At 36.9% G+C, this 22,028-nt stretch overlaps 1 protein-coding gene across 17 annotated transcripts; it reads right to left on the bottom strand.

Annotated features, from left to right (window-relative positions):
• Positions 1-509: 509 nt before the first annotated feature.
• Positions 510-21,049, bottom strand: cfap20dc (CFAP20 domain containing). 17 transcript variants are annotated; one of them, XM_053636685.1, is made up of 20 exons: positions 20,916-21,041; positions 20,517-20,560; positions 20,342-20,428; positions 20,016-20,109; positions 19,580-19,652; positions 19,048-19,162; positions 18,801-18,954; positions 18,460-18,606; positions 14,019-14,168; positions 13,447-13,560; positions 13,097-13,147; positions 10,531-10,865; positions 4,830-5,186; positions 3,659-3,835; positions 3,098-3,211; positions 2,369-2,430; positions 2,061-2,141; positions 1,570-1,597; positions 934-1,025; positions 510-728 (listed from the first exon to the last, which is right to left on the bottom strand). In XM_053636685.1, the coding sequence occupies exons 2-19, from the start codon at positions 20,535-20,537 to the stop codon at positions 969-971; spliced, it is 2,217 nt and encodes a 738-aa protein (XP_053492660.1). In that variant the 5' UTR covers positions 20,538-20,560; positions 20,916-21,041; the 3' UTR covers positions 510-728; positions 934-968. The 17 variants fall into 17 exon arrangements, 12 of the variants coding, with proteins under 12 accessions (XP_053492660.1, XP_053492655.1, XP_053492658.1 ...); XM_053636680.1 differs by lacking the exon at positions 1,570-1,597 and having other exon boundaries at positions 20,916-21,040; XM_053636683.1 differs by lacking the exon at positions 1,570-1,597 and having other exon boundaries at positions 3,140-3,211; positions 20,916-21,039.
• Between the last annotated feature and the right edge of the window lie 979 nt (positions 21,050-22,028).

The following is a 22,028-nucleotide window of genomic DNA, read 5'->3' as shown; positions in this document are numbered from 1 at the left end:
CGCAGTACTGTATATTTAACAGTGTTTTTTTTTTGATAAACCTGTGTTTTGTTTGCAATTGTTTGATATCCATGAGAGCAGAGTATTTTGTCAATTTTTTTAAACAATAGATCAAAAGGTTAAACAACAAAGACAGTTTTTCACAGCCTTCTTTGCACATATTTACCAAGGGTGCCAATATTAATGGAGGAAACTGTATAAGGTTTATAAAGGAAACTGACATGTGTACAATAATGACGTAAATTTACATCAGTTACATCAGGAAACAAAGTTTGATTGTGCCAAGTGTGTGAAATTTAAGCCTGAATAAAAGTTTCAGATAGTACAGTGGTCAAAATGGACAAAACAATTTTATGGTTGAGTTTTGATCTATCTATTGCTACAGTTTAAAGAGATGATATGGATGCAATATATTCAAAAATCTAACTGACCTGACCAAAATTATCTGTCTATAGTGTCTTGCCTTAATAATTAAAGAACAACCTAAATAAACCTAAAACAGTTCAAAATCTTTAAAAAAAAATGCAGCTTTAATAGTGTGCCTGTTATTATATGATATCTGGAATATATTGTTATGTCAGACTATATGAATCAGTCTTCTTGATTTCACTGAACTTAGATCAGCTCATAGTACTTCCCAGTCTGAGGATCAAAGTAGCAGTTCAGACATGAATCATAGAGCAGACTGAGAAACACGTCCTTGCTGCAGTTCTCCTCAACCACAGAACCTAAAACACACAATGCATATATTAGAGACTGTTTATCAAACCGTGTCGCTTACCACACATATCAGGCCTGCTCAATTGTTCTGTTATAGACTTCTCTTTTTTTCAGTTTAAGTTCCACCATGGTAAAATTTTTAAACCTACACTACACATCACACCTTCTTTAATGCAAAGCATAAACCTAAGTGTAAAAGCATTAATGTAACACCTTTGGTGTATGTGTTGCTGTGGTCTCCTTTGGTCTCAGTCTGCTGTTGTCTGGGATGAATTATCGGAGGGCTGATAACCTCCATCCATTCCCTATAGGGGGAGGGAGGAAAATCTCTGTTCTAAGAATAGCACTGAACTGTATATTTATAATTATCTGGACCTGTTCCTTAATATTGTGGGTAATGATGTAATAAGCCATCAGCTAAAATGAGAAGACATATAAAATCCTAAGTACAACTCCAAGACTTTCCGCAATAAAGTAGCTGCTCCCAGTGCTTATATTACAGTGCTTAAATCGAACTATAGAATAATATACATGATACATAATACAATAATAACAATAAAAAAAGTAAATTGTGGTAGGTTATGGATCATTTATCAGGTGGCAGCTGACCGCCTCTGCCCAATGAACCTTGCAGTTGATAGACTAACACTGTTTGTTACTTTGAGCTCTTTGGTATGCAGTAATTAAGTAACTAGGCAGTAATACAGTAACCAAACACAGCTGCTTAGTTTAAAAATATGTATGCATGATAAGATTTAAGCTAGCTTGCAACGTGCATATGGACCCAACATGCATACGGCCCACATCTTCAGAAGAAGTTCAGTTTTCATCGAAACCTTTCGTAGGTACCATGTGGCGCTGACTGTCAGGTTCCCTGCTGAGAGGGAGAAGAGGAAATGGATGACCTCCTGGGGAGCCCCCCCTACAGGGATGACAGCCAGGTGACACATGCAAGCCTTTAAGCACTTGTGTGGCAGCACTAGAAACTAGAGAATACTCATCAACCCTGACAAGAATGCTTAATTAGTTACTTGGTGGAGCACCTTCCCCTTATGTGCTGGATTTCACACTAAAGCAACAGTGTAACATGCAACATAACTAAATCAACTGGATATGAAGCATTCTTTACTTGGAGTTTTATAATCGTAATCATTATAAACTATTGTAATCATTCAGTTTACATTGTGGGTAGTTTACCAGTAATTATTTAGCAAGATTAATTTCTATATGCACATGGTGAAATTGTTTTGTTGTTGTTGCTTGTTTTGTTTTGTTTTGTTTTGTTTGTTTTAGGATTTGTGTCAACAACTTTTTTCCTCAGTGACTTCTGTGGATGTCACCTCTGTACTTTGATGTCATCTTTGTACTCTGAAATAATCTGTCTTCTTTTTTGTTCACTGCTCACACAAAGGTTCAAACTTCTAAATATGTTAAAGATAGATAATAGAGGAGAAAATAAATCACGGAAGAAATCTTTGATTGAACTCAAACTGCATCTGACAGCAAGTAAAAGGTGTATACATTGTCTGTCATTTTGACAGAAAGCTGTGAAAGACAAGACAATTGCAAACTCTGTTTTAACATATGCATATGCTGATGTCTGAGGTTTCTTACTTAAGCAAATTGATCAAATCAACTTGCTTCTTACCTGGGATTAGAGTAGAGAAGTGGATTCATCTCTTTCTGGTAGTACTGGCCCTGTTCAGATGCCTGACAATCACAGATATGTATATATAGCATATAATTGCACAGTGCATATTACAATAGCGTTCTTTATATAATATATATCATTATATATATATATATATATATATATATATATATATATATATATATATATATATATATATATATATATATATATATATATCAGCTAATCTAGCAAAACATGTATCTGGATACTGTGGGTGTGTGTAAGTACTGGTAAGAGCAGGAGAGAGAGAGCACCAACAGAGTATAAATTCACCAAAACACTATAAAGACTATAGTTCTGAGAACTCTGATGTGTCATACCTGCTGTCTGATGATGGCAGTATTGCTGCTGTGCTCATGCAAGGACAAAACAATGCTTTCCACTAATACAGCTAATACCCTTGGCTAAGAAGGACAGTGCATTGCACTGTGCACTGTAGAACTTGTTTAAGCCTAACCCAAATTATTAACCCCAACTTGGAAAACCATATATAAATCGTGCCTATATTTTGAAGTTCACACCCATGTTTTCTTCCCCAGCTATAAGCCATGCATGTAATCTTTCTCTAACGAGTTTTTGAAGCTTTCTTCATCTTAACAACCTGAGCTTGAGACTTCAAGCACCGTCCTGTAGGTCACATATTCAAGTCACTTTAATGAGGCTGAGCACTGAGATATGTCTTACACCAGAGGACATGCCTGTGTGCATGTGCAGATGGCAACTCACTAGAGGGATACACTGGGTCCATGTAGAAGTGTCATCACTCCTCATACTCAGGCTGACATTGCACTGCTGAACCTGACAACAGGGATTACATGCAGAAATTTGTGCAGCTGTTTAAATCTAAAAAGTATTTTTTTAAATGGATATTCTGTATATATCGTTTAGTGTAGCAGCTAGTATTACAGTACAATCAAACACATATACAATATGATCATATAAAACACATAGTGGTTCTTGAAAGTTTGTGAACCCTTTTGAATTTTCTATATATCTACATAAATATGACCTAAAACCTCATCAGACTTTCACACAAGTCCTAAAAGTAGGCACAGAGATCCCAATAAAACAAATGAGACAAACATATTATACTTGTTCATTTGTTTAATTGTGTAATTGGGTTAATTGCCATTTTTAAAAATTGGGTTCTCTTGGTCTACTTTTAGGACATTGGATACAGAAAAATCTAAAGGGTTCACAAACTTTCAAGCACCACTGTATGATTGTGTGTGAGATCTCTCCTACCTGTGAAGCACTGAGGCCTGAGTCACAGGTCCCACCCTCCTCCTCTTCCTGCTGTCTTTTTAGACTAGCTAACATCCGCAGCTCTTCTTCTTCATCCTCCTCCTGCTCTGCTCTCTTAGATAAATCACATATGCTGGAGCCCACAGGCATCCTCATCCTCCTCATGCTCTCTCTCACCTGTAGATGACAAACAGCTTCATTATTCTCCCAGTGCCGCTCCACAAAGCATGTAGGCAGTCATGTGTTACAGGCTATAACTAATTAGAAACCAATCCATGAGACACTGAAGCCTAATTGGCACTTCATTAGACCAAAGGCATCAGCAGAAGTGCTTGCCCCCACTGCCGATATCTGCTCAAAGAGACAAAGTGCTGATACTGATATTAACTGATGAGTGCATATGGAATATTACTTTATTCATAAAGCAGTGCTGAAGAATGGGAAAGAGAGAAAAAAAGGAATCTTGAGGAAAAAAAAACTATCCTGTACTGAGAAAAACCTGCACTTGCAGCAGTGTTTTTTCAAATGCAAAACCCTATGGTCAATAGGTTCAGTACAACACCTGTTTACAAAATGCTGTCTATGAGGGTGAACAAAAGCACTTATAAACAAACCACTCTGCTCATGTGGGCCCTTTCATTTGAAGTATGCACTTCAGCTAATCTATTTCTAATAACATTTAAGAGCCTTAATAATGTGTTCTAGTAAAAGCTTGTTTATGTGTACAAGCATGCTCAACAAGTATACAGTATGTATAATATGTTTTGAAGGTTGAATGTTGTCATCCATTTTCCTTTTCTCCAACTGTAATGTAAATAGTCATTATAGAGAGTTCTCTTCACTAGTGGACTGTGATTTCCAGCTGAGCCTTGCTGCTGAACATTGTTCATTGGGAACCTAAGATTATACACATCAGAAATGATGTGTATAATAATGTGTTCTGAACAAGTGTTTTTTGCCCTAATATGACATACAGGACAAACACTGTAGTGAATAGAAGGGACATCTGAGAGATATATATGCAAAAGTACTAAATAGGAGGAGGACTGCTGTTAGTCAAGCAGCTTCTGAAATCACAGAAGTGCTGGCAGTATTGTGAGAATAGAATCAATTCAGTTAGGATAAGGCAAAATCTGGAATGAATAAGCTTCTTTTTGGAAACCATACTCACATTGTGGAGCTTCAAATCCTCAGAGGGAATTTCTCGAACAGATGTTCTATTAATGGGTGTCCTTATATCTCCATCAGGCCTGTTTTGCCCAGGTCTAGAGTGTTCCGTTCTGCTCCCTTTTTTGTTAGTGCAAGGTGAGAGACAGCGGGTCGGTGCCACACGTGCCATCTCAGTCCTTCGGGACCCCTCTTTGGAAGACTGTGTGGATGCATGTGTAACAGTAGAGGCCTTAGTTGGCTCAGTGCAAAGCCTGGGTGAAGAGGTAGATCTGGAAATGGGAACAGAAGCCAGGGTAGGAGGAGCAGGACTAGTGTGTGCTCCAAATCTCTGAGAGAGGAATCCAAAGAAGCTCTGATCCTGAGACAAAGAGCAAAAGAGAGAGAGAGAGTGAGAGAGAGAGGGAGAGAGAGAGTGAGAGAGAGAGAGCGAGAGAGAGAGAGAGAGAGAGAGCATCTATAGGTGATGGGATGGCAGAGCAGCACAACACTGCATGGTGATAAATGAGTACAATATCCAAATTGCTGTATATCTGACAAAAAGCCAGTTATATGTATGACATCACTAGCAAAGCACACATGCATAGTTTATGGTTTTGACAAAAAAATACATTTTAATCATTAAAAATGTGTACAACAAATTCTTGGATATTTATTGGAGCCAGAGAGCTTTTATTCCTGAAGTTTCCATCATCCAAGCTGACGTTATTTATAGGCCAACTTGTTTTTCAGTTAGTGAAGTTTAGAGCAAACCCTTTCAATTCAAGTCAAATAAGCTAGTAATAACTAAATGAACTCAATAATACATAAAATTTTCACAGTGATGGGTTGTGATTTCCAGAACTGTAATAAAATACATTTTGCCTCAGAAAACACACACTTTAAATAAATAATTAATATGTATAACTTAGTTACCTGCAATTAATCAGAGCGCTGCAAGCTGTCTGTCGGCCTCTGCTCAGAAAGAGATGAAGGCTTTTAGCTTGTGGGGCTTTGATCTGAACTAATGCCCTTAAACAGCGAGCAATGCTTTGGACTAATGATGATACCAATATGTCTCAGTTATTTCATCCTGGCATTCTGCTTCAACAAATATTCCTGCATATTGCATGCAATGTCCATACTGAAAGGTTCAGCTATATAAAGGTACATCTGTTGCTTATATTATCTTCTATAACAGTGATTTTTAAAGTGGGCAACAGGCCACCCTTCTGTGAAGCACAGCTAAGAGGTCTGATTTTTTATTTTTTATTTTTTTGTTACAAAAAATCATTATATTATTGAGATCCTATATTTATAGCCTTGCTTGTCTGGCCAGTTGAATAGGTTTCATTCAAACCTCAAACCAAACAAGTAGCCTATAAATAATGTCATCTTGGACCTAATGGGTTTTGTAAAAAGAAATGTAAAAAAAAGCTCTATGGCTCTAATAAATAGTCAAAATATTAATGCAAGCATTTGAATTATTGGATTATGTTTGTTGATAAATCTGTACTGAGACGGTCCATGGAACTCATTCTACAGTTAAAGAGTTATATGGCTGCAACATCTGCTCTATAGCACATTCTGCTATTCAAAAACAAAAAAAAAAATCAGTGATGTATCTTCTTTATCAAGGTTTTTTGAAACAGTAAAAATTGGCTATAAGTATAAGTATTCAGCGTTGTCTGAAAGGTTTTACATGAACTGTTGATTAGTGCAAGAGTAAAGAAACAGCAATTATATAAATACAGTGCTGTGAAAAAGTATTTGCTGATTTCGTCTGTTTTTGTGTATATCTCATACTAAATTGTTTCAGAAATTAAAAGGCAGTCTGAGTAAACACAAAATACAGTTTTTCAATGATAATGTTATTTATTGAATCAAAAAAGTTATCCAATACCAACTGGGCCTGTGTGAAAATGTATTTTCCCCTGTAGTTTTTAATTCCCCAAATCTATGAATCTGCATCATAATGGGGTTCAGCTGGACTAGACACAACCAGGCCTGATTACCGCAAACCCTGTTCAATCAAATCAACACTTAAATAGAACTTTTTTAACAGCATGAAGTTGGTTAAAAGGTCTTACCCAGTAACACACTATGCCAAAATTGAAAGAAATTCCAGAAATTATAAAGAAGTAGGTAATTGAAATATGTAAATCTGGGAAGGGTTGCAAAGCTATTTCAAAGGCTCTGGACTCCAAAGAACCACACTGAGAGCCATTATCTCCAAATGGAAAAACTCAGAACAGTAGTGAACCTTCTAAAAAGTGACCGACCTTCCAAAATTTCTCCAAGAGCACAGTGACTACTCATCCAGGAAAACAGCCAAGAACAACATCAAAGGAACTACAGGCCTCTCTTGTATCAATAAAAGTCACTGTTCATGACTCCACTATCAGAAAGACACTGGGCAAAAATGGCATCCCTGGAAGAGTGGCGAGGTGAAAACCACTGCTGACCCAGAAGAACATTAAGGCTCGTCTGAATTTTGCCAAAACACACCTTGATGATCCTCAAACATTTTGGGAGAATGTTCTGTGGACTGATGAGTCAAAAGTGGAATTATTTGGAAGACATGTCTCCCGTTACATCTGGCATAAACCAAAAACAGAATTCCACATGAAGAACATCATACCTACAGTCAAGCATGGTGGTGGTGTGTGATGGTGTGGGGATGCTTTGCTGCTTCAGGACCTGGGCAAAGTGAAGTAACTGAGGGAAACATGTTTTCTGCTTTCTACCAGAAAATCCTAAAGGAGAATATCTGGTCTTTGGTCCGTAAATTGAAACTCAAGTATGTGAAAGGCTGCTAAAGGTGGCACAACCAGATTTTAAGTTTGAGGGTGCAATTAGTTTTTCACATAGGTGATAGGTGTTGGATAACTATTTTTGCTTCAATAAAAAAAACAACAACAGGTTGCCTTTGTTCTATGTTGTATTTCATTTGAAGATCTAAAACTATTTAGTATGAGATATACACAAAAACAAAAGAAATCAGGAATACTTTTTCATAGCACTGTACTATTATAAATACTAACCTGCACAAGAATTGTTGACCAGTAGGAAATTAACTAAACAAAGAAACACTGATAACACTGACGTTTGCCTTGCACCTCCAGGGTTGGAGGTTCAATTTCCATCTCCGCCCTGTGTGTGTGGACTCCTCGTGCTTTGGGGGTTTCCTCCGGGTACTCCGGTTTCCTCCCCCACTCCTAAGACATGTATTTTAGGCTGATCGGCATTGCCAAATTGTCTGTAGTGTGTGAATGGGTGTGCGACTGTGCCCTGCGATGGGTTTGCACACTGTCTAGTGTGTCCCCTGAGTTCCCTGGGATAGGAGGCTCCGGGCTCCCCGCGACCCTGTGTAGAATAAGCGGTACAGAAAATGGATGGATGGATGGAAGAACACACAGCAGATTTACCAGCAATGACAACACCTTCCTATGAATGGGTTCAGAACCAATCATAAATTTAGGTAAATTTGCCCAGCTGTCTAAGTAGGAGGGATGGTTTTACTCTCTGCCCTGTCTGACAGTAGCCAATTTTGGGTGTGTGTATGTGGAATAGGGCAGCTAGCACTTTCCTCTGAGTGGGTTTTGTTGCCCTGACACAGCATGAGCCACGGTTTGAAAAGATGCAGTCACTGGCTTTCACGTGTCTTGGCGGAACCATGTGCTAGCTTTCACCCTTCCCAGTTGGTAGCTGTTATATGATAGGTGAGCACTAGGGTGGGAATTTGCAAAAGACTAAATTGTGAGACAGTGGTGTTTAAAAACACTTTAGCAGTAGGAGGAAGGGAAGGAAGGAATAAGTTAAATGAAAAGACCAAATCAAACTGTCAGTGGTGTAAATTAAACACTACTAAGTAAGTGCTGTGCTATATATATACTAGAGATGGGACTGATTTCCCTGTGGGAAAGGAAATAGAGCATGAGAAAAAGTGATGTATTCTTCACAAAATTCTGAACTGAAGAGATATCAACAGAGCTGAATACAGTGTCAAAAGAAATGAAGCAAAGCATTTCTGCATTGACATAGTTGAATCACGAGCCCTTCGGGAGCTGAGATATGTGTCTTTGTAAGGGAACCAAGGAAGATAAAGTATATGTCTGTATTGACAATTTACTGCTGTTTCTAAGCACAAATGATCCAGTTGTGCTAAGTGTCTGTCACTGAGGTATGAAGGATTTATAGGGCTGATAAAATCATCTGGGAGTAATGTTCTGAAAATCTTACAAATGTTACATTCTATCAGTTAGAGACAGGAACACTTATCTCCAACCTGTTTATTATTATTATTATTATTTTATTATTTCATTTGGACAGTTTTAAAGTCAAATTCTGACATTGTTATACGAAACAGAGTAATTGTATGTTGCTGTCTGAATAAATGGTGATGGCAGCTAAAATCTATTTATACCTTTATTTATTGGTCAGAAGTTTTTGACAAATTTAATCTGAGATTTATATTGGTTTACAATAATATGCTTGTTCTACTATCAATAGTAACAGCTTAGACAGAAAATTTATGGTGAATGCTCCAACTAAACAGAGTAATTAACACATAATGGTTGAGTTTTCTGCGAGGGCAGATTTATTTATTTTTATGTAAGGAGCTATAATTGTCCACACTTTGTAAAAGTTGGATGTAAAGCTGTAATTTTAAGTTTTCCAAGATGTGAAAGACGGAATGTCTTCAGGACAGAGGGCTTAGCATTTTCTTTATAACATGGCAAGCTACATTTTTTTTTTGTCATATTATCTTCAAGACAAAGAAATTAAAGAGATGCAGGTAAAGGAATGACTGTTTATAGTTGCTATACAGTGACAACAGAAACTCACTTGTTTCACAGATGTTTTACATCATTAAACTTAACTAAAATGATTCAATTTGTAATGTGTTATTCTTAGATTAATAATAAACTTAATAAAAATTGTTGGCAAGAAATAAAATAATCAATTGCAAGGGATGGGGTTATTTGTTCAAAAAAAGCACCCTGACAATTAATTTTCTAAAAGGATAAAGGATTGCCTAACATTGCACCCCACCACTGCTTTGAGTCAAAATGACCATTTCCTTCTTGCATTCTTTTTGTGTAACGATGTGATATACACCTTTGGGGTCCCCACAGGATGGGACCATGGCTTTATTCAGCTTTAAAAATCAATTATCACTGTTTAATAATTCTGTTTGTTCTCTGCATTATTGGTCTCTTTCTGTGATATCCCAGTAGAATAAACATACAAATTACTTTAACAACACATTGAGGGTTCTGAAATTGGATAATTGGGCCCAAGATGCAGGCATAAATGTGTTAATTGCTGTCAAAGCTCTGAACTGGGACTCTCAGTTTGTTCATTTACATTTACATTTGGCAGACGCCCTTATCCAGACGTGTAGTCCAACATTTTAATCACAGAGCTACCACTGTTCAAGCATTGTGTGTGCGTTTTATGTGTTTGCCAGGTAATGAAACCAAGCTTTATCATAGGTAGGGTGGAAATGCTTCACTATGTGAAGCACATGTTTGACATGACATGTTGGACATGTTTAAAGGCATTATTTGTTTTAAAAACAGTATCACGAATAATGAAACTGGTTGTTAGCTGACTTTTGGCTGACTCTCTTAACATTAAATATATAGTATATTTAAGCATTTGATAAGTCTTATTAATCATTTCAGTGTTTCTTGTGTGTGTGTGTGTGTGTGTGTGTGTACCTCTTCACCCTCACTCCCAATGAAGTCATCTTCCAAACATGCCACTTTCCGCTCTCTGTCCCACTCTAGGTTGTCAACTTTAGGGTCAGAAGATAAACCCTCAAAGGTCACGCTGAAAAGTTGACCCCTTTTGGCTGAGTGAGGACATGAAGAAAAAGTAAAGACCTCCTCCCCATCCTCTTCTTCAGTTTCATCCTGACTGAGTGGGGTTGAAGTTCCTCTGCTGGCACTATTTCCATTCTCAAGAATATGCAAATCAGGGAGTGAATCAGATGGAGATTGGCATTCTGAAGTTTTGGGAACTGGCTCAGGAGAACATGAACTACATGTCTGATCTGTAGAACAAGAGCATATTGAGTTTTATATAGTACACTTGAGCACTTGAGCATTAAAGCTAGATTTCCAAGATGGATGTCCTGGCTGCAAATAATAAATGGCAATCATGTTATCTTCCTAAAACACATAGATACACCTAAATGCTCTGGATGGGCAGAACAGTTGTGTTTGGAACATAATGGAAAGTAATGTAAAAGTACCCTCGTGAAGAAGTGCAGATTTGTGTGCTCTTTCTTGAAGTACTTGAAGTTGAGGACAAAAAATTTCCTGTCAATTCTATCACAAATTTGATTTAATGGAAAACACGCTGCGGTGTTCAGTCAGAGAACATTAACTGCTTGTTTCTCCTTCAGGAAACTCACATTGACTTAATGGCACAAAGCAGATCAATAATAGAGATCTAATTACTACACATAATGTTTCAGCATTCATTTTTCATACCGAAGCTCATATTCCTTTCCGGAGTTCATTTTAATGAGCATATGCAAATAAGTGGATAATCATGATAAAGCAGACTGCGATGAATGCTGTGATGCTTGTCAGAAGCTGCGGGTGAATTTATAGGACACATCCAGTCCTGTTTTCACGCAACATTTGGTAATTGCAACATTATGCTTTAATGAACTCTTAAAATATGCCTAAATGCAAGTGAAGTACTGAAACAATGCAAATTTATTATTATTTTTCAATCCTTAGAGAAGACAGGGAAAAGAGGGTAAGAAAAAAAACATCATTAGCTACTAGTGTGCAAGTATGTGTGATGGGGTAGGGGAGCTTTGTGGTTTTCCCGCTGGCACACAAACAGCATCATTAGTAGATGGTGAGCACTGCTTCTGCACGATCATAATTCAAATCCAGCTATATCGGAGCCTGTGGGGTCTGTGTGCCCTTGCATTAAAGAGAAAAGACACCCAGAGAGAGGCAAGCCAAAGACACCACCGAGACCAAGGTGATGAATACAGCAAGTGTGTATGTGATCTATTTCAAGCAAATGCACAGCACTTAAGTGCAACTGTGGGAGTGTAGATGAACTGTGAAGTTTATTTCACCTTGAGTGAAGGCTATGGCACCCATGAACTTTATTTTAAAACTGATGTTGAGTAGTCCATGTACCTCCATCTTGTAAAATTTAAATGTCATGCCTCTGGGTATGATTATGGTACAGCCTCCACAAGAAATATTCACCTGGGTGTTCTAACCATAGGACAATATTTCTATTATTGCCACTTCTTTATACACAGAAAATAAATGATAGCTTTAATTACTTTGGCATCAAATGTTATGTTTTGGCATGTGATGTATATCATCCCCATGAGGTGTTTAACTGGTGTTCAGTTTCTTCCAATTAGTAAATATGTGTTTTAATTAGCTTGTCTGTTACAATTGGCGAGTCTTCAACCCTCTGTTGGTGAGTCAAATGATACTTTTAGGTATTTGGGCTTTTCCTCATCACATCTTCAAATTAATAAATCACACCAGTTGCTACTTTTCTTCTAACATTAAATAGCAGTATTGTGTTCTCTGAATGAACAGGACTTTAACATTGTGCACTGTAAGCCTGGCCCTGTAACTGACAGACACTTACACAGTGCCATCTGAATGAAGGTCATACACCATTATGATATTACCTTTCATAAAAGCAAATTATGTAAAGACATGATGCTTTACACTGTATGAAGGATCATTTCATAATGAGAATGCTCAAAATGATCTATCAGGCACCACTCAGCCTCACCTTTTCAGTAGTCGCCTAATTAAACCACAAACACTTGCAAAGTGCTTCTCAAGTGTAGCAGTGACTCCAACTCTTTAAAAGAGCTTTGCAGATTTAAATTCACATAATGTTTTTTGAAAAGTCTTACACTGTAATCACCTTTTCTAATTGCCAACAGTTCATGCTGGCCTGAACTCTTGAGACTTCTTTCTAACCCACACAGAATATTTAATGTCCTTTTATCACTAATGAACTTTCTCTTCTTTTTCTGTTTTCTGAGGGAGGCTGGAGGTTGTCTTTCAGTGCTGAAGAGAACTGGTATTTTATTGCACATTGACATTGACCAAAAACCTTCATTTAAAATAAAATTGTACATGAGGTCAAAACTTTTTAGTTCTGGTATAGTACTGGATATTAATAATAAATAATGATCTAAAAAGATAATTTTCATAAAGCGGCACCGTCTATGCTTTACTGATCATATGATAACACTGGAATATCATTACAGTCACTCACCTGGAATGCAGTGATCTATTGGCTGATGTCTGTCTATTTCTCTATGATTTCCTTAAAAACAGAGTCACCAAAATCATATTTAATAGATATATTTTTGTACTTAAATATGTTTTATGAGTACTATTTTAATTATATTACTATTTACATGTAAATGATAAATGATAAAATATAAACACACATCTAATGTGCTGATTGAGAAGGGCAAATATCAAATCTAAACTGACTGCAAAGAACACAGGTTTCACATAGCATTCCAATAGCAAACTCAGCTAAACAGGATTATTTGAAAATGGATAAATACAATTATGATTACTTTGCAGTCATCTAATAAAGAAAAATTATATCCTTACGTGCAACTTTTCTCTCTTTCCCAGCATTATAAATCTGCTTTGGCCTCCCAGACCCTGTCCTTTCAGAAGATGCTTGCTCAGCTGGTGGTTGTGCCTTTAGTCTTCCACTTCTCCCTATGATCATGAATACAGATATTATACTAGATTAATTTATGGTGCATATATTTATTACAGCACAATTACAACGAAATGTCATTGACAACCTGCTATTTGCATGGGGATGTGCAGCTGCACACTGAGTGAGCCATAACTCCTATTAAAGTTATTATGTAAGAGTAAATATAACTATGTGGGAGTGCATTTATTATTTAGTACGCATATTAAGATTAATGTTGTCAACAACTCTGCAATCCTCATTTGTGCATCTTTCTTCAAATAATCAGACTCTTTGTACAGTACATTAACATACATACATTAGTCTTTGGAAATACAGTGACTGTAGTTAACTGTAAAATTAAGGCAAGTATCAGCTGTAATAAGATGGAGCTAGGCTTTGCATTGAAAACCCACAAGGCTATGAGCAACATCTACCAGATGTGGTTATGTTTCCTCATGCAGAAGTTTGCATTTACCTGAATGAGCTTTGTGTTCGGTCACATTTGCCAGTGAACTGCCCTTTCTTGCAGTGCTAGGAGGGCATCCTGTGACTTTCGAACCGAAAGCAATATGGGAGCAGTCCTGGGTTTTAGGACCCCGAGCTGGTCTCCCAGTACTCAGCTGATCTACAAGTCATTAAAGAAGTACATTATTATAAATACATCATAAATGTGAAGCAAGCAGTAAAGAAAATCTAGGGCTATAAAGAATCATTTCATCAAAACTGATATTGTAATATTTAGTTAGTGAGTTTAGCATCGGTGCTATACAGCAGACAGGCCCAACAGCAAGGCATTATATTTCACAAGTAATGTAGTAATATACATTATTGTTGATCATGTTGATCCTGATTGTCAGTGAAGCATTATATATGTGTAGTGTAGTATCTATACTTGCTGGCATCATGGACTTTGACACAAGGACTTACTAGAAGTCCTAGCTTGCCAATTACATTTATTTCACTCATAGATGTTCAAAAAATTGAGTAAAAATGGAACAAACATCATGCTTCACATTGCATCCATTTTTATTTATGGTGCAGGAACTGTAATATGTTGCGAATTGTTGGAAAAATCTAAAGAGCTCAGTGTGTAGGCTGTTTTGGACACCTTTTACATCACTGCTCTGTCTTCTATTTCCAAGCAATAAATGAGAAAAAAAAGAACTTTGTATTGTGTTGTTTCAAAAATAAGTCGTACTGTATCAAGCAGTCATTAAGATTTGAGTAGCTTCATCCAGGGGTCGCTAATTTGAATTATACAATAAAATCAGCTAAATAAATAAAAAAAGATCTATAAATAGTGCAAAAGTTTTAGGCACCCTATTTTTTAGTACAAACTTATAGATTTTTATTTTATGACTTCTACATTATCAAGTCAGTACAAAAAACATTTTAGATTCCCAAACATTAGTTTTCTAGCACAAAATTAAAGGTTACAGAAAAATGTTTGTGTCAGTAAAGAAAGCAGCATATTAAGTGGTAACAAACACTTTTCAGACAAAAACATAATGAAGGCGGCTGGATTTTGCTGCAAAAATAAGAAGCGAGTGCGACAGTAAAAGTCTCAAGAAGAACTGTGGCTGGTTCTGCAAGATGCTCAATAAAACTTACAGCTCATTTCCTTATAAAACTGCACAAATTGTACCGGAGACTACTATTTTTATTTATATATTTATTTTTTTGTCATACCAAATATTTACTTTGTTTCATTTACTACTGTTTACTGCTCTTTACAGCATTTTTTTTAAAAATGTAGAAACATTCCATTATTTTTGAAGGCATCTTTATTCTACAGCATTTCTTTGTGTGTGCCAAAAACTTTTGCACAGTACTGTATGTCATTAATAGATACTACTGCTGATAGCTGTCTTGCAAATAATTTTTGCTAAATTGTGCAAGACAAAGAAATTTTGGCAATTCAAATTGTTTTCCCACAAAAAAGCACAAACAACTCTGCAAGTTGCAAATTTTGAAAAAAAGCAGAAGCAAAATCAAGCATTTTTGGTCACAACAATAACAAAGAAACTCCACAAAGTCCTGTATGGACTGGTATAAAATATTTTTCAGTGCAGAATACTGCTCCAAGTCAATATGCCTTATCAAGGTATTTAAAGTATATATATGTATATATTTAATATGTATCTGCTGATAGTAAACGGCAAAATGTTCACAGTGAATAAGATGTACACAGTTCACATTTGAACCACCCGGTAAGGACATTATCTGTTAAAAATAGGCCTACTGGAATATTTAAGCAGTTCACGTAAAGATATAACAAATTACTCTATGTAAAACCATTGTTAAGGGAATCAAAGGATTCTTCTTTGAATACACAATATTCATTTTAGCGCTCTTGATATGCTGCTGAAATTGAAGCTGAATTATATTTTTAGATGTTACTCGCAGAAATAAAGCAATATTACAAATAAGCAAGGTCAGGTCACCTTGGCAGCATGGCATACAAAATACTCTGTCATTTCAAATTGGCAGCAAGCTACAGTCAGTGGGGTTTGAATGAATGTGGCCCAAAAGGTTTTGATACAGAGTTGCTAAGAAACAGCACACTGGGGTTCGTCGACCTGTCCTTCTGAGGGCACACTTAAAAACCATTTTTAGAATGTAGGAACCTTTAATTATCCATAAACTTTTAAAACCCCTTTAAGAACTCTTGAAGAACCAATTTTCTATGAGTGTAGTCATTATTTAGAGCAGGATCAACAATGGCATGACATCTTAACTTGTTTTTAAATCCTGTGCCCCTTTAATCAAAAAGTTGCAAGTTATTTGAAGAGCAGTTTTATAGAGCCAATAGATCACATAATTCCAGGAGGTCAGTAGGAAAGTGCTACTGCCACAGGAGGGTAAGCGACACCTGCGCGAAGAGAAATATAAAGATAAAAGAGTTTTTCCTGGAATAGAACGGGCAGGAACATGAATAAGGAGAGAAGATGAAAGCCCACTGCCAAGAAGAGGCATGCCATCAAGTCCACAGGCTGAAAACAGTGGGAGGTTTCAGTGAGAGATTCAAACCTTTGACCATGCTGATTCAGTCCCGTGTGCACAAGGTCATTTGTAGGGATTTAGTGTAGTGTTGTTTTTTTGGTTAAAAATGAATAAAAATCATGACTATTGAGTCAGGGAGGCACAAATGCTGTAGAATATGATGTTCCTAAGCTGTTGTGAGTGACATGGACAATCATGTAATATTAATTCACAGTAAGTGTTGTGTGAAGGGTGTGTGGTCAGTTTTGGCAGGATCAAGCTGAGATGCATGAAAGTCATCACACCCCAAATTCAGGCACGAAAAAAGTCTCCTACATAGTGATTGGTGTCATGGCCAATCGAGAGAGAGAGTGAGTCAGAAAAACAGAGTCCACAACAAATCAAACAAGGAAGTGAAATATTACATTATAGTTCTCTAATAAGCAGAAGAAGGATTCAGGATGGATGGGTTTTTTTTCTTGCTGAACAGGTAAGCCATTTATTTGTTCTCTAATTAGGTATATATGATAATCAGCTGATTTATTTTTTGTTGTGGAACTAATAATATTTTGGAGTTGTTGAGCTAGAGAACTCCGGATAGCTAGCAAGTGACTAAGAGGAGGTGTCTGAATATTGTATGGTATTGTATTGTATTTTTGTATTTCAAACTTGGTTATATTGGCAGAGTAAATCATTTGAGGAGTCTGTGTATATATTTCTCTGACCTGGGCCCTTTTATCCTCCTATGTATGTTTTAGCATTCTAACAATATTGGATGGATACCAAAAATTTTGGACAAAATACACAGATTTTATAATAATCACACACACAAGGTGACGAAATAATAAAAATACACATATAGGAAACAATCAGAATTTACAGCTTTGCATTGTACAAAGTATTTTAGCTAGCTTGATAGACTTAGTGGGCTGGCTCATGTAAATTATTCGAAGAGAGGTGCACCAGTACAAAGTAAAAAGTCTCCCTACTGTTCGACATTAGCAACAGCAGAGAAACCAAGACATTTGCTCTTTCACCTGGTACTCAGTAACTGTGAATCATAAACCTTCTGTAATACTGATTAAACATAGCAAATAATTATATCCACAGAGTCATGCCCTAAACCGTATACGATCATACTAATTCAATTATCACTACTCCATTGGCACCATTACTCTTAAAGCACACTACTTAATGAGCATTATGTGGTTTGGTTAGCAACCTTGAACTCTCTCTGAATGCGTATTGACTTGACACTCACAGTTGTGAGATTAAACTGTGAGGTAGATAACATCACAGAACAACATCCATTACAAAATGATCTTCAGCAAATAGCTTGTAATAGCATATATATATATATATATATATATATATATATATATATATATATATATATATATATACAAGCTGATAACAGCTTGGATGAATCTTTTCCTCCTTGGCCCGGAGAACACGACGACTGTTTTGATGGTAGTCTTTGTTGACTGACAAAGGTTTACCAAAGTATTCCTAAGGCCATGTGAGGATATTCATTACAGACTCATGGCGGTTTTCAAGACAGTGACATCTGAGGGATTGGAGATCACGCATATTCAGAAGTGGTTTTTGGCCTTGCCCCTTACGCACTGAGATTTGACTGGATTCCTTGAATCTTTTAAATCTTTCAAAAATCCTACCAATTTGTCTTTGGGGAATGTTGTTCTCAAAGTGTTTGATTATTCGCTGATGCATCTGTTGGCAGATTGGCAAGCCTTGACCCATCCTTGCTCTTGACGGACTAAGCCTTTTTTGGAGGCTCCTTATATACTATAATTAGACGATTGCCTCACCTGTTTCACATCACCTTATTTCAACTTGTCACACTCCCTCAAAAAAAATCTTCCATCCAGCTGACCTATTGAAAGGATGAAAAGATGAACTATTTTCATACTTACCAGATTCTGAGCTGATAGATACACTTCTCAGATCAGCCTGTCTCAGTCTATCCATATTCATTAGCTGTGTAACATGCTGAATCGCAGATGGAAACTGGCAGCTTTTAGGAATCTCCTCTTTAGGATAATTTCTTATGTCATAAGGATCTAAAATAAAAAGCACATGCAAACAATTTTATGTTATTCACATAAATATACCTGACATCTGCCTCATAGATGAATAAGTCTCTAAGACAATTTGGAAACAGAATATATTTTTAATATTTAGACAAGTAATAACTGCCAAGTATAACTGTCACCAATCCATACAGTTAAGTTCAAATTGGATGAATATCACTAGCCTCTGTCCACATGGTCTGCAGGTTCAGTCCTCATGGTGAAGATGCGCCTGACTTTACAGCAGGCTGAGATTATGATGCCATCCAGAGACAGGAACGCAGCCCCTCGAAACAGCTCGGTGGTGAATGAGCCAAGGTCAATGTACAGATTACACCACTACGTACAGTTAGAAGCAAAATTTTAAAACACATTTCAATGCTGGAGCATTTGAGTGGTGTTGGCGGTATTGCAACTCCTCTGAGCACTCACAATGTTTCGTCTGAGGCAGCTAAGCGGTATTCTGGCATGCAGAGGGGTAGCTGAGAACTCCTTATGGATAGTGGACAAGTAAAGCCTTCGCTTCAAGTGCCCTTGATCTGTTACACTGAAAAAGGTACAAGGCTGTTAAAAATAGCAACTTATTTGGAAATCAAATGGGAAGCAGGTTTAAACTGTTTCCTGTGTGTGTGTGTGTGTGTGTGTGTGTGTGTGTGTGTGTGTGTGAACACACCCAAGAGTGTGTGAATAGAATCAATCTACACGCTAATTCACCTTTAGTGAATCTCATTTATCTTTAAGTCCTTTTCCAAGTTTCAGGGAAAAAAAAAGGGCAAAACGTATCTTACAAGCATGAAAACACATTAGCCATTAAAGCAAAAGTCCTGTTAACCAAAAAAGTTTAATTCTTTAGCAAATTAAATTAAGGTGATGTCAGTGTGTATATGCATTGACTGATGAATCCATGTAATCTGTGTTTTTATACCACACACTTTTATGCCACGCATTTTTGGGTGACACCTACACAAGCTCTGTTGAGAAGTCTTTACCAAGAGGAACATTCACCTGCAAGACCAGGAACTTCTGAATCAGGAAAACTAGAGATGAAATACACAGTCTCAAATTAGGTCAGCCAAATGAGACAGATAAATGATTTTTAAATGAACAAGCTCTGCTGATGATGTGGATTAGCCATTTCAATTAAATCAATGGATCAAATACAGCCCCTGTTCCTTCAACACAGATGAAGATGGAGTTGAAAAGCCGTTTTTAAACGGCTTTAATCTGATTATAAGAGTCTGGCACTGTCACAATGACATGATTTTGTGGAGCAACCATAAAAACTATAATAAAAAAGGAAGCTAATGTTTTTTTTTTGTTTTGTTTTTTTTTTTTTTTTTAATTAATTCTTAGAAACTCTTAAAAGCTCATTCTAAGCACACTCTTCTAACTATACTTACGAGGCGTCTTTCCATCTTTGGGTAACTGCATCCTATGTGTTTGACTGCTGCCTTTGAGGCTGTACACAAAACCTTTCATTTCTTTATCGAACATCTGTTTAAAGAAAGAAAGAAAGAAAGAAAGAAAGAAAGAAAGAAAACAACAGTAACTTCAACATATTGTGAAGACAAAACACACGCTGAATACATTTTCGAGCTTTATGGACATATAGGTTTAAATTTACTCGTGCAGCTGTTGTTTACTTCACAAAACGTGGAGTCTGTTACTGATTATACTATAACTGATAATAAAAGTGACACTTGTTAGGCTACATACGTGTGCCTACCTTGCTTATTGACGGCTGGCCGCTGAGTTTCCAGTTTGCCACGGGATCTTTCCCTTGTGCACTGAAGACCTCTACAACGGCACCACCCTTGAACGTCATTAAAAAAAACAACAAGATACGTATGTAGTATACGATCAGTTTCATGTAAATACTAGCTGTGTACACTGAGCCTTACCTGATACTCGCCCTTGAACATTTCCAGATGTTTCCAACGTGATTCTAAAACGATACATTTACAATTATCTTCACTTTGCATTGAACGTTAAAGCACACACAAGGTTGGTTGCTATTAAGTTTCAATCTAACACAGTCATTATTTGACGTGTATGTAGACATAATGATGATTTATTAGAAAGACAAGTCGGTAACTAACGTCAGTTATTAGCTGGTCTCACCGCATTAGAAGAATAAACAAACAAACAAACAAAATTCAAAATAAGCTTACTCAACGCCACACAAAGTGTTCAAACACCGCACTGGGATATATTCCTTTTAGGTATATGTAACAGAATTTTAAGCTAAGGGCTATTGTGAAAACAAGAAGGTAAAACTGAAGGAACTGAATAGAGCTCACAATGCGCAGGTAGTAGCAGGGCCGTTCCTATGCCAACGTGACTCTAGAGTCTATAGAGTCGCGTTGTCATAGGAACGGCAATGCTAGAGTCTATACAGCAGGGTAGCGCGTGCACACAAACAGAGCAGCCCCTGAATTCCGACTCTTTTCAGTGAGTCAGTTCATTTGGTTCGGCTCAGCAATAAGAGTCGACTCCCAGACAGGTATTTGGCAAACGTTGTGTTTGCTTTTATAATATTACTGTTAAATGTGGCATGTGGTATTGCTGTACATTAAATATATTTGTTGTTCTGTGTATTTTATGGTAAAATGCTGGCAGCTGCGATTGCCAGATATGTACTGTATAAAAATGGTATTGCCATATTCTATACTGCATATCAACATGAAAAGTCAACTGATCCACAAGTAAAGTCTGTGTATGTTACAGTGCAACAAGCATTTAAAATTGAGGGTAAAAGTTTGTTTAACACATGATGGTGTTTCAACTTTATTTTAGAAGGCAGAAAGTGTTTTATACAACAAAATTGGTTTAGGTCTACAAATTGTTACAGCAAAAATAACAGGATTGGTTTGTATTACTGTACTATTACAGTGTTTTGATGTTTCAGAAAAGTGTTTTCCTCCATTTTCCAGTTTACAGTTTTTTTTAACTGTTACAATTTAACAGTATTTCACCATAAATTATATTTATGGATATAACTGTTAATTACCTCCACTAAAACACTGAATGCATACAATAGGGTGAATTCAGGACATTGGGACATCAGGCCAATTGAGACAGTTTAACTTAGCAGCATAATATTAACTTAGCAGCATAAAAAAGTAGGTCCCCCTTGTGCCACCAAAACAGCTCTGACCCATCCAGGCATGAACTCCACAAGACCTCTGAAGGTGTGCTTTGGTATCTGGCATCAGGGGTCAGCATGGGCACTCTGACCGGTCTGCAGCTATGTAGCCTCCTACGCAGCAAGCTGTGAGCTGCGATGCAGTATGTTCTGACACCTTTCTATCATAGCCAGCATGAACTTTTTCAGCAATTTGTGCTACAGTAGCTCTTCTGTGGGATCGGATTAGCCTGGCTAGCCTTTGCTTCCCACACACATCCATGAGCCT

Source organism: Ictalurus furcatus, chromosome 11 (genome assembly GCF_023375685.1).
Source record: "Ictalurus furcatus strain D&B chromosome 11, Billie_1.0, whole genome shotgun sequence".
Taxonomy (NCBI): domain Eukaryota; kingdom Metazoa; phylum Chordata; class Actinopteri; order Siluriformes; family Ictaluridae; genus Ictalurus; species Ictalurus furcatus.
The sequence above is the reverse complement of the archived record's forward strand: the minus strand, read 5'-3'. Positions and strand labels throughout refer to the sequence as shown.

Excerpts from the sequence above, each read along its gene's own strand:
- cfap20dc (XM_053636680.1), bottom strand. The coding sequence starts at position 20,537 with ATGTTCAAGGGCGAGTATCAG. Across the intron at positions 20,110-20,341 it reads GCCAGCCGTCAATAAGCAAG|ATGTTCGATAAAGAAATGAA; the intron begins GTAGGCACACGT and ends TTCTTTAAACAG. Across the intron at positions 19,163-19,579 it reads GACTTCTCAACAGAGCTTGT|TGTAACAGATCAAGGGCACT; the intron begins GTAGGTGTCACC and ends TACCTTTTTCAG.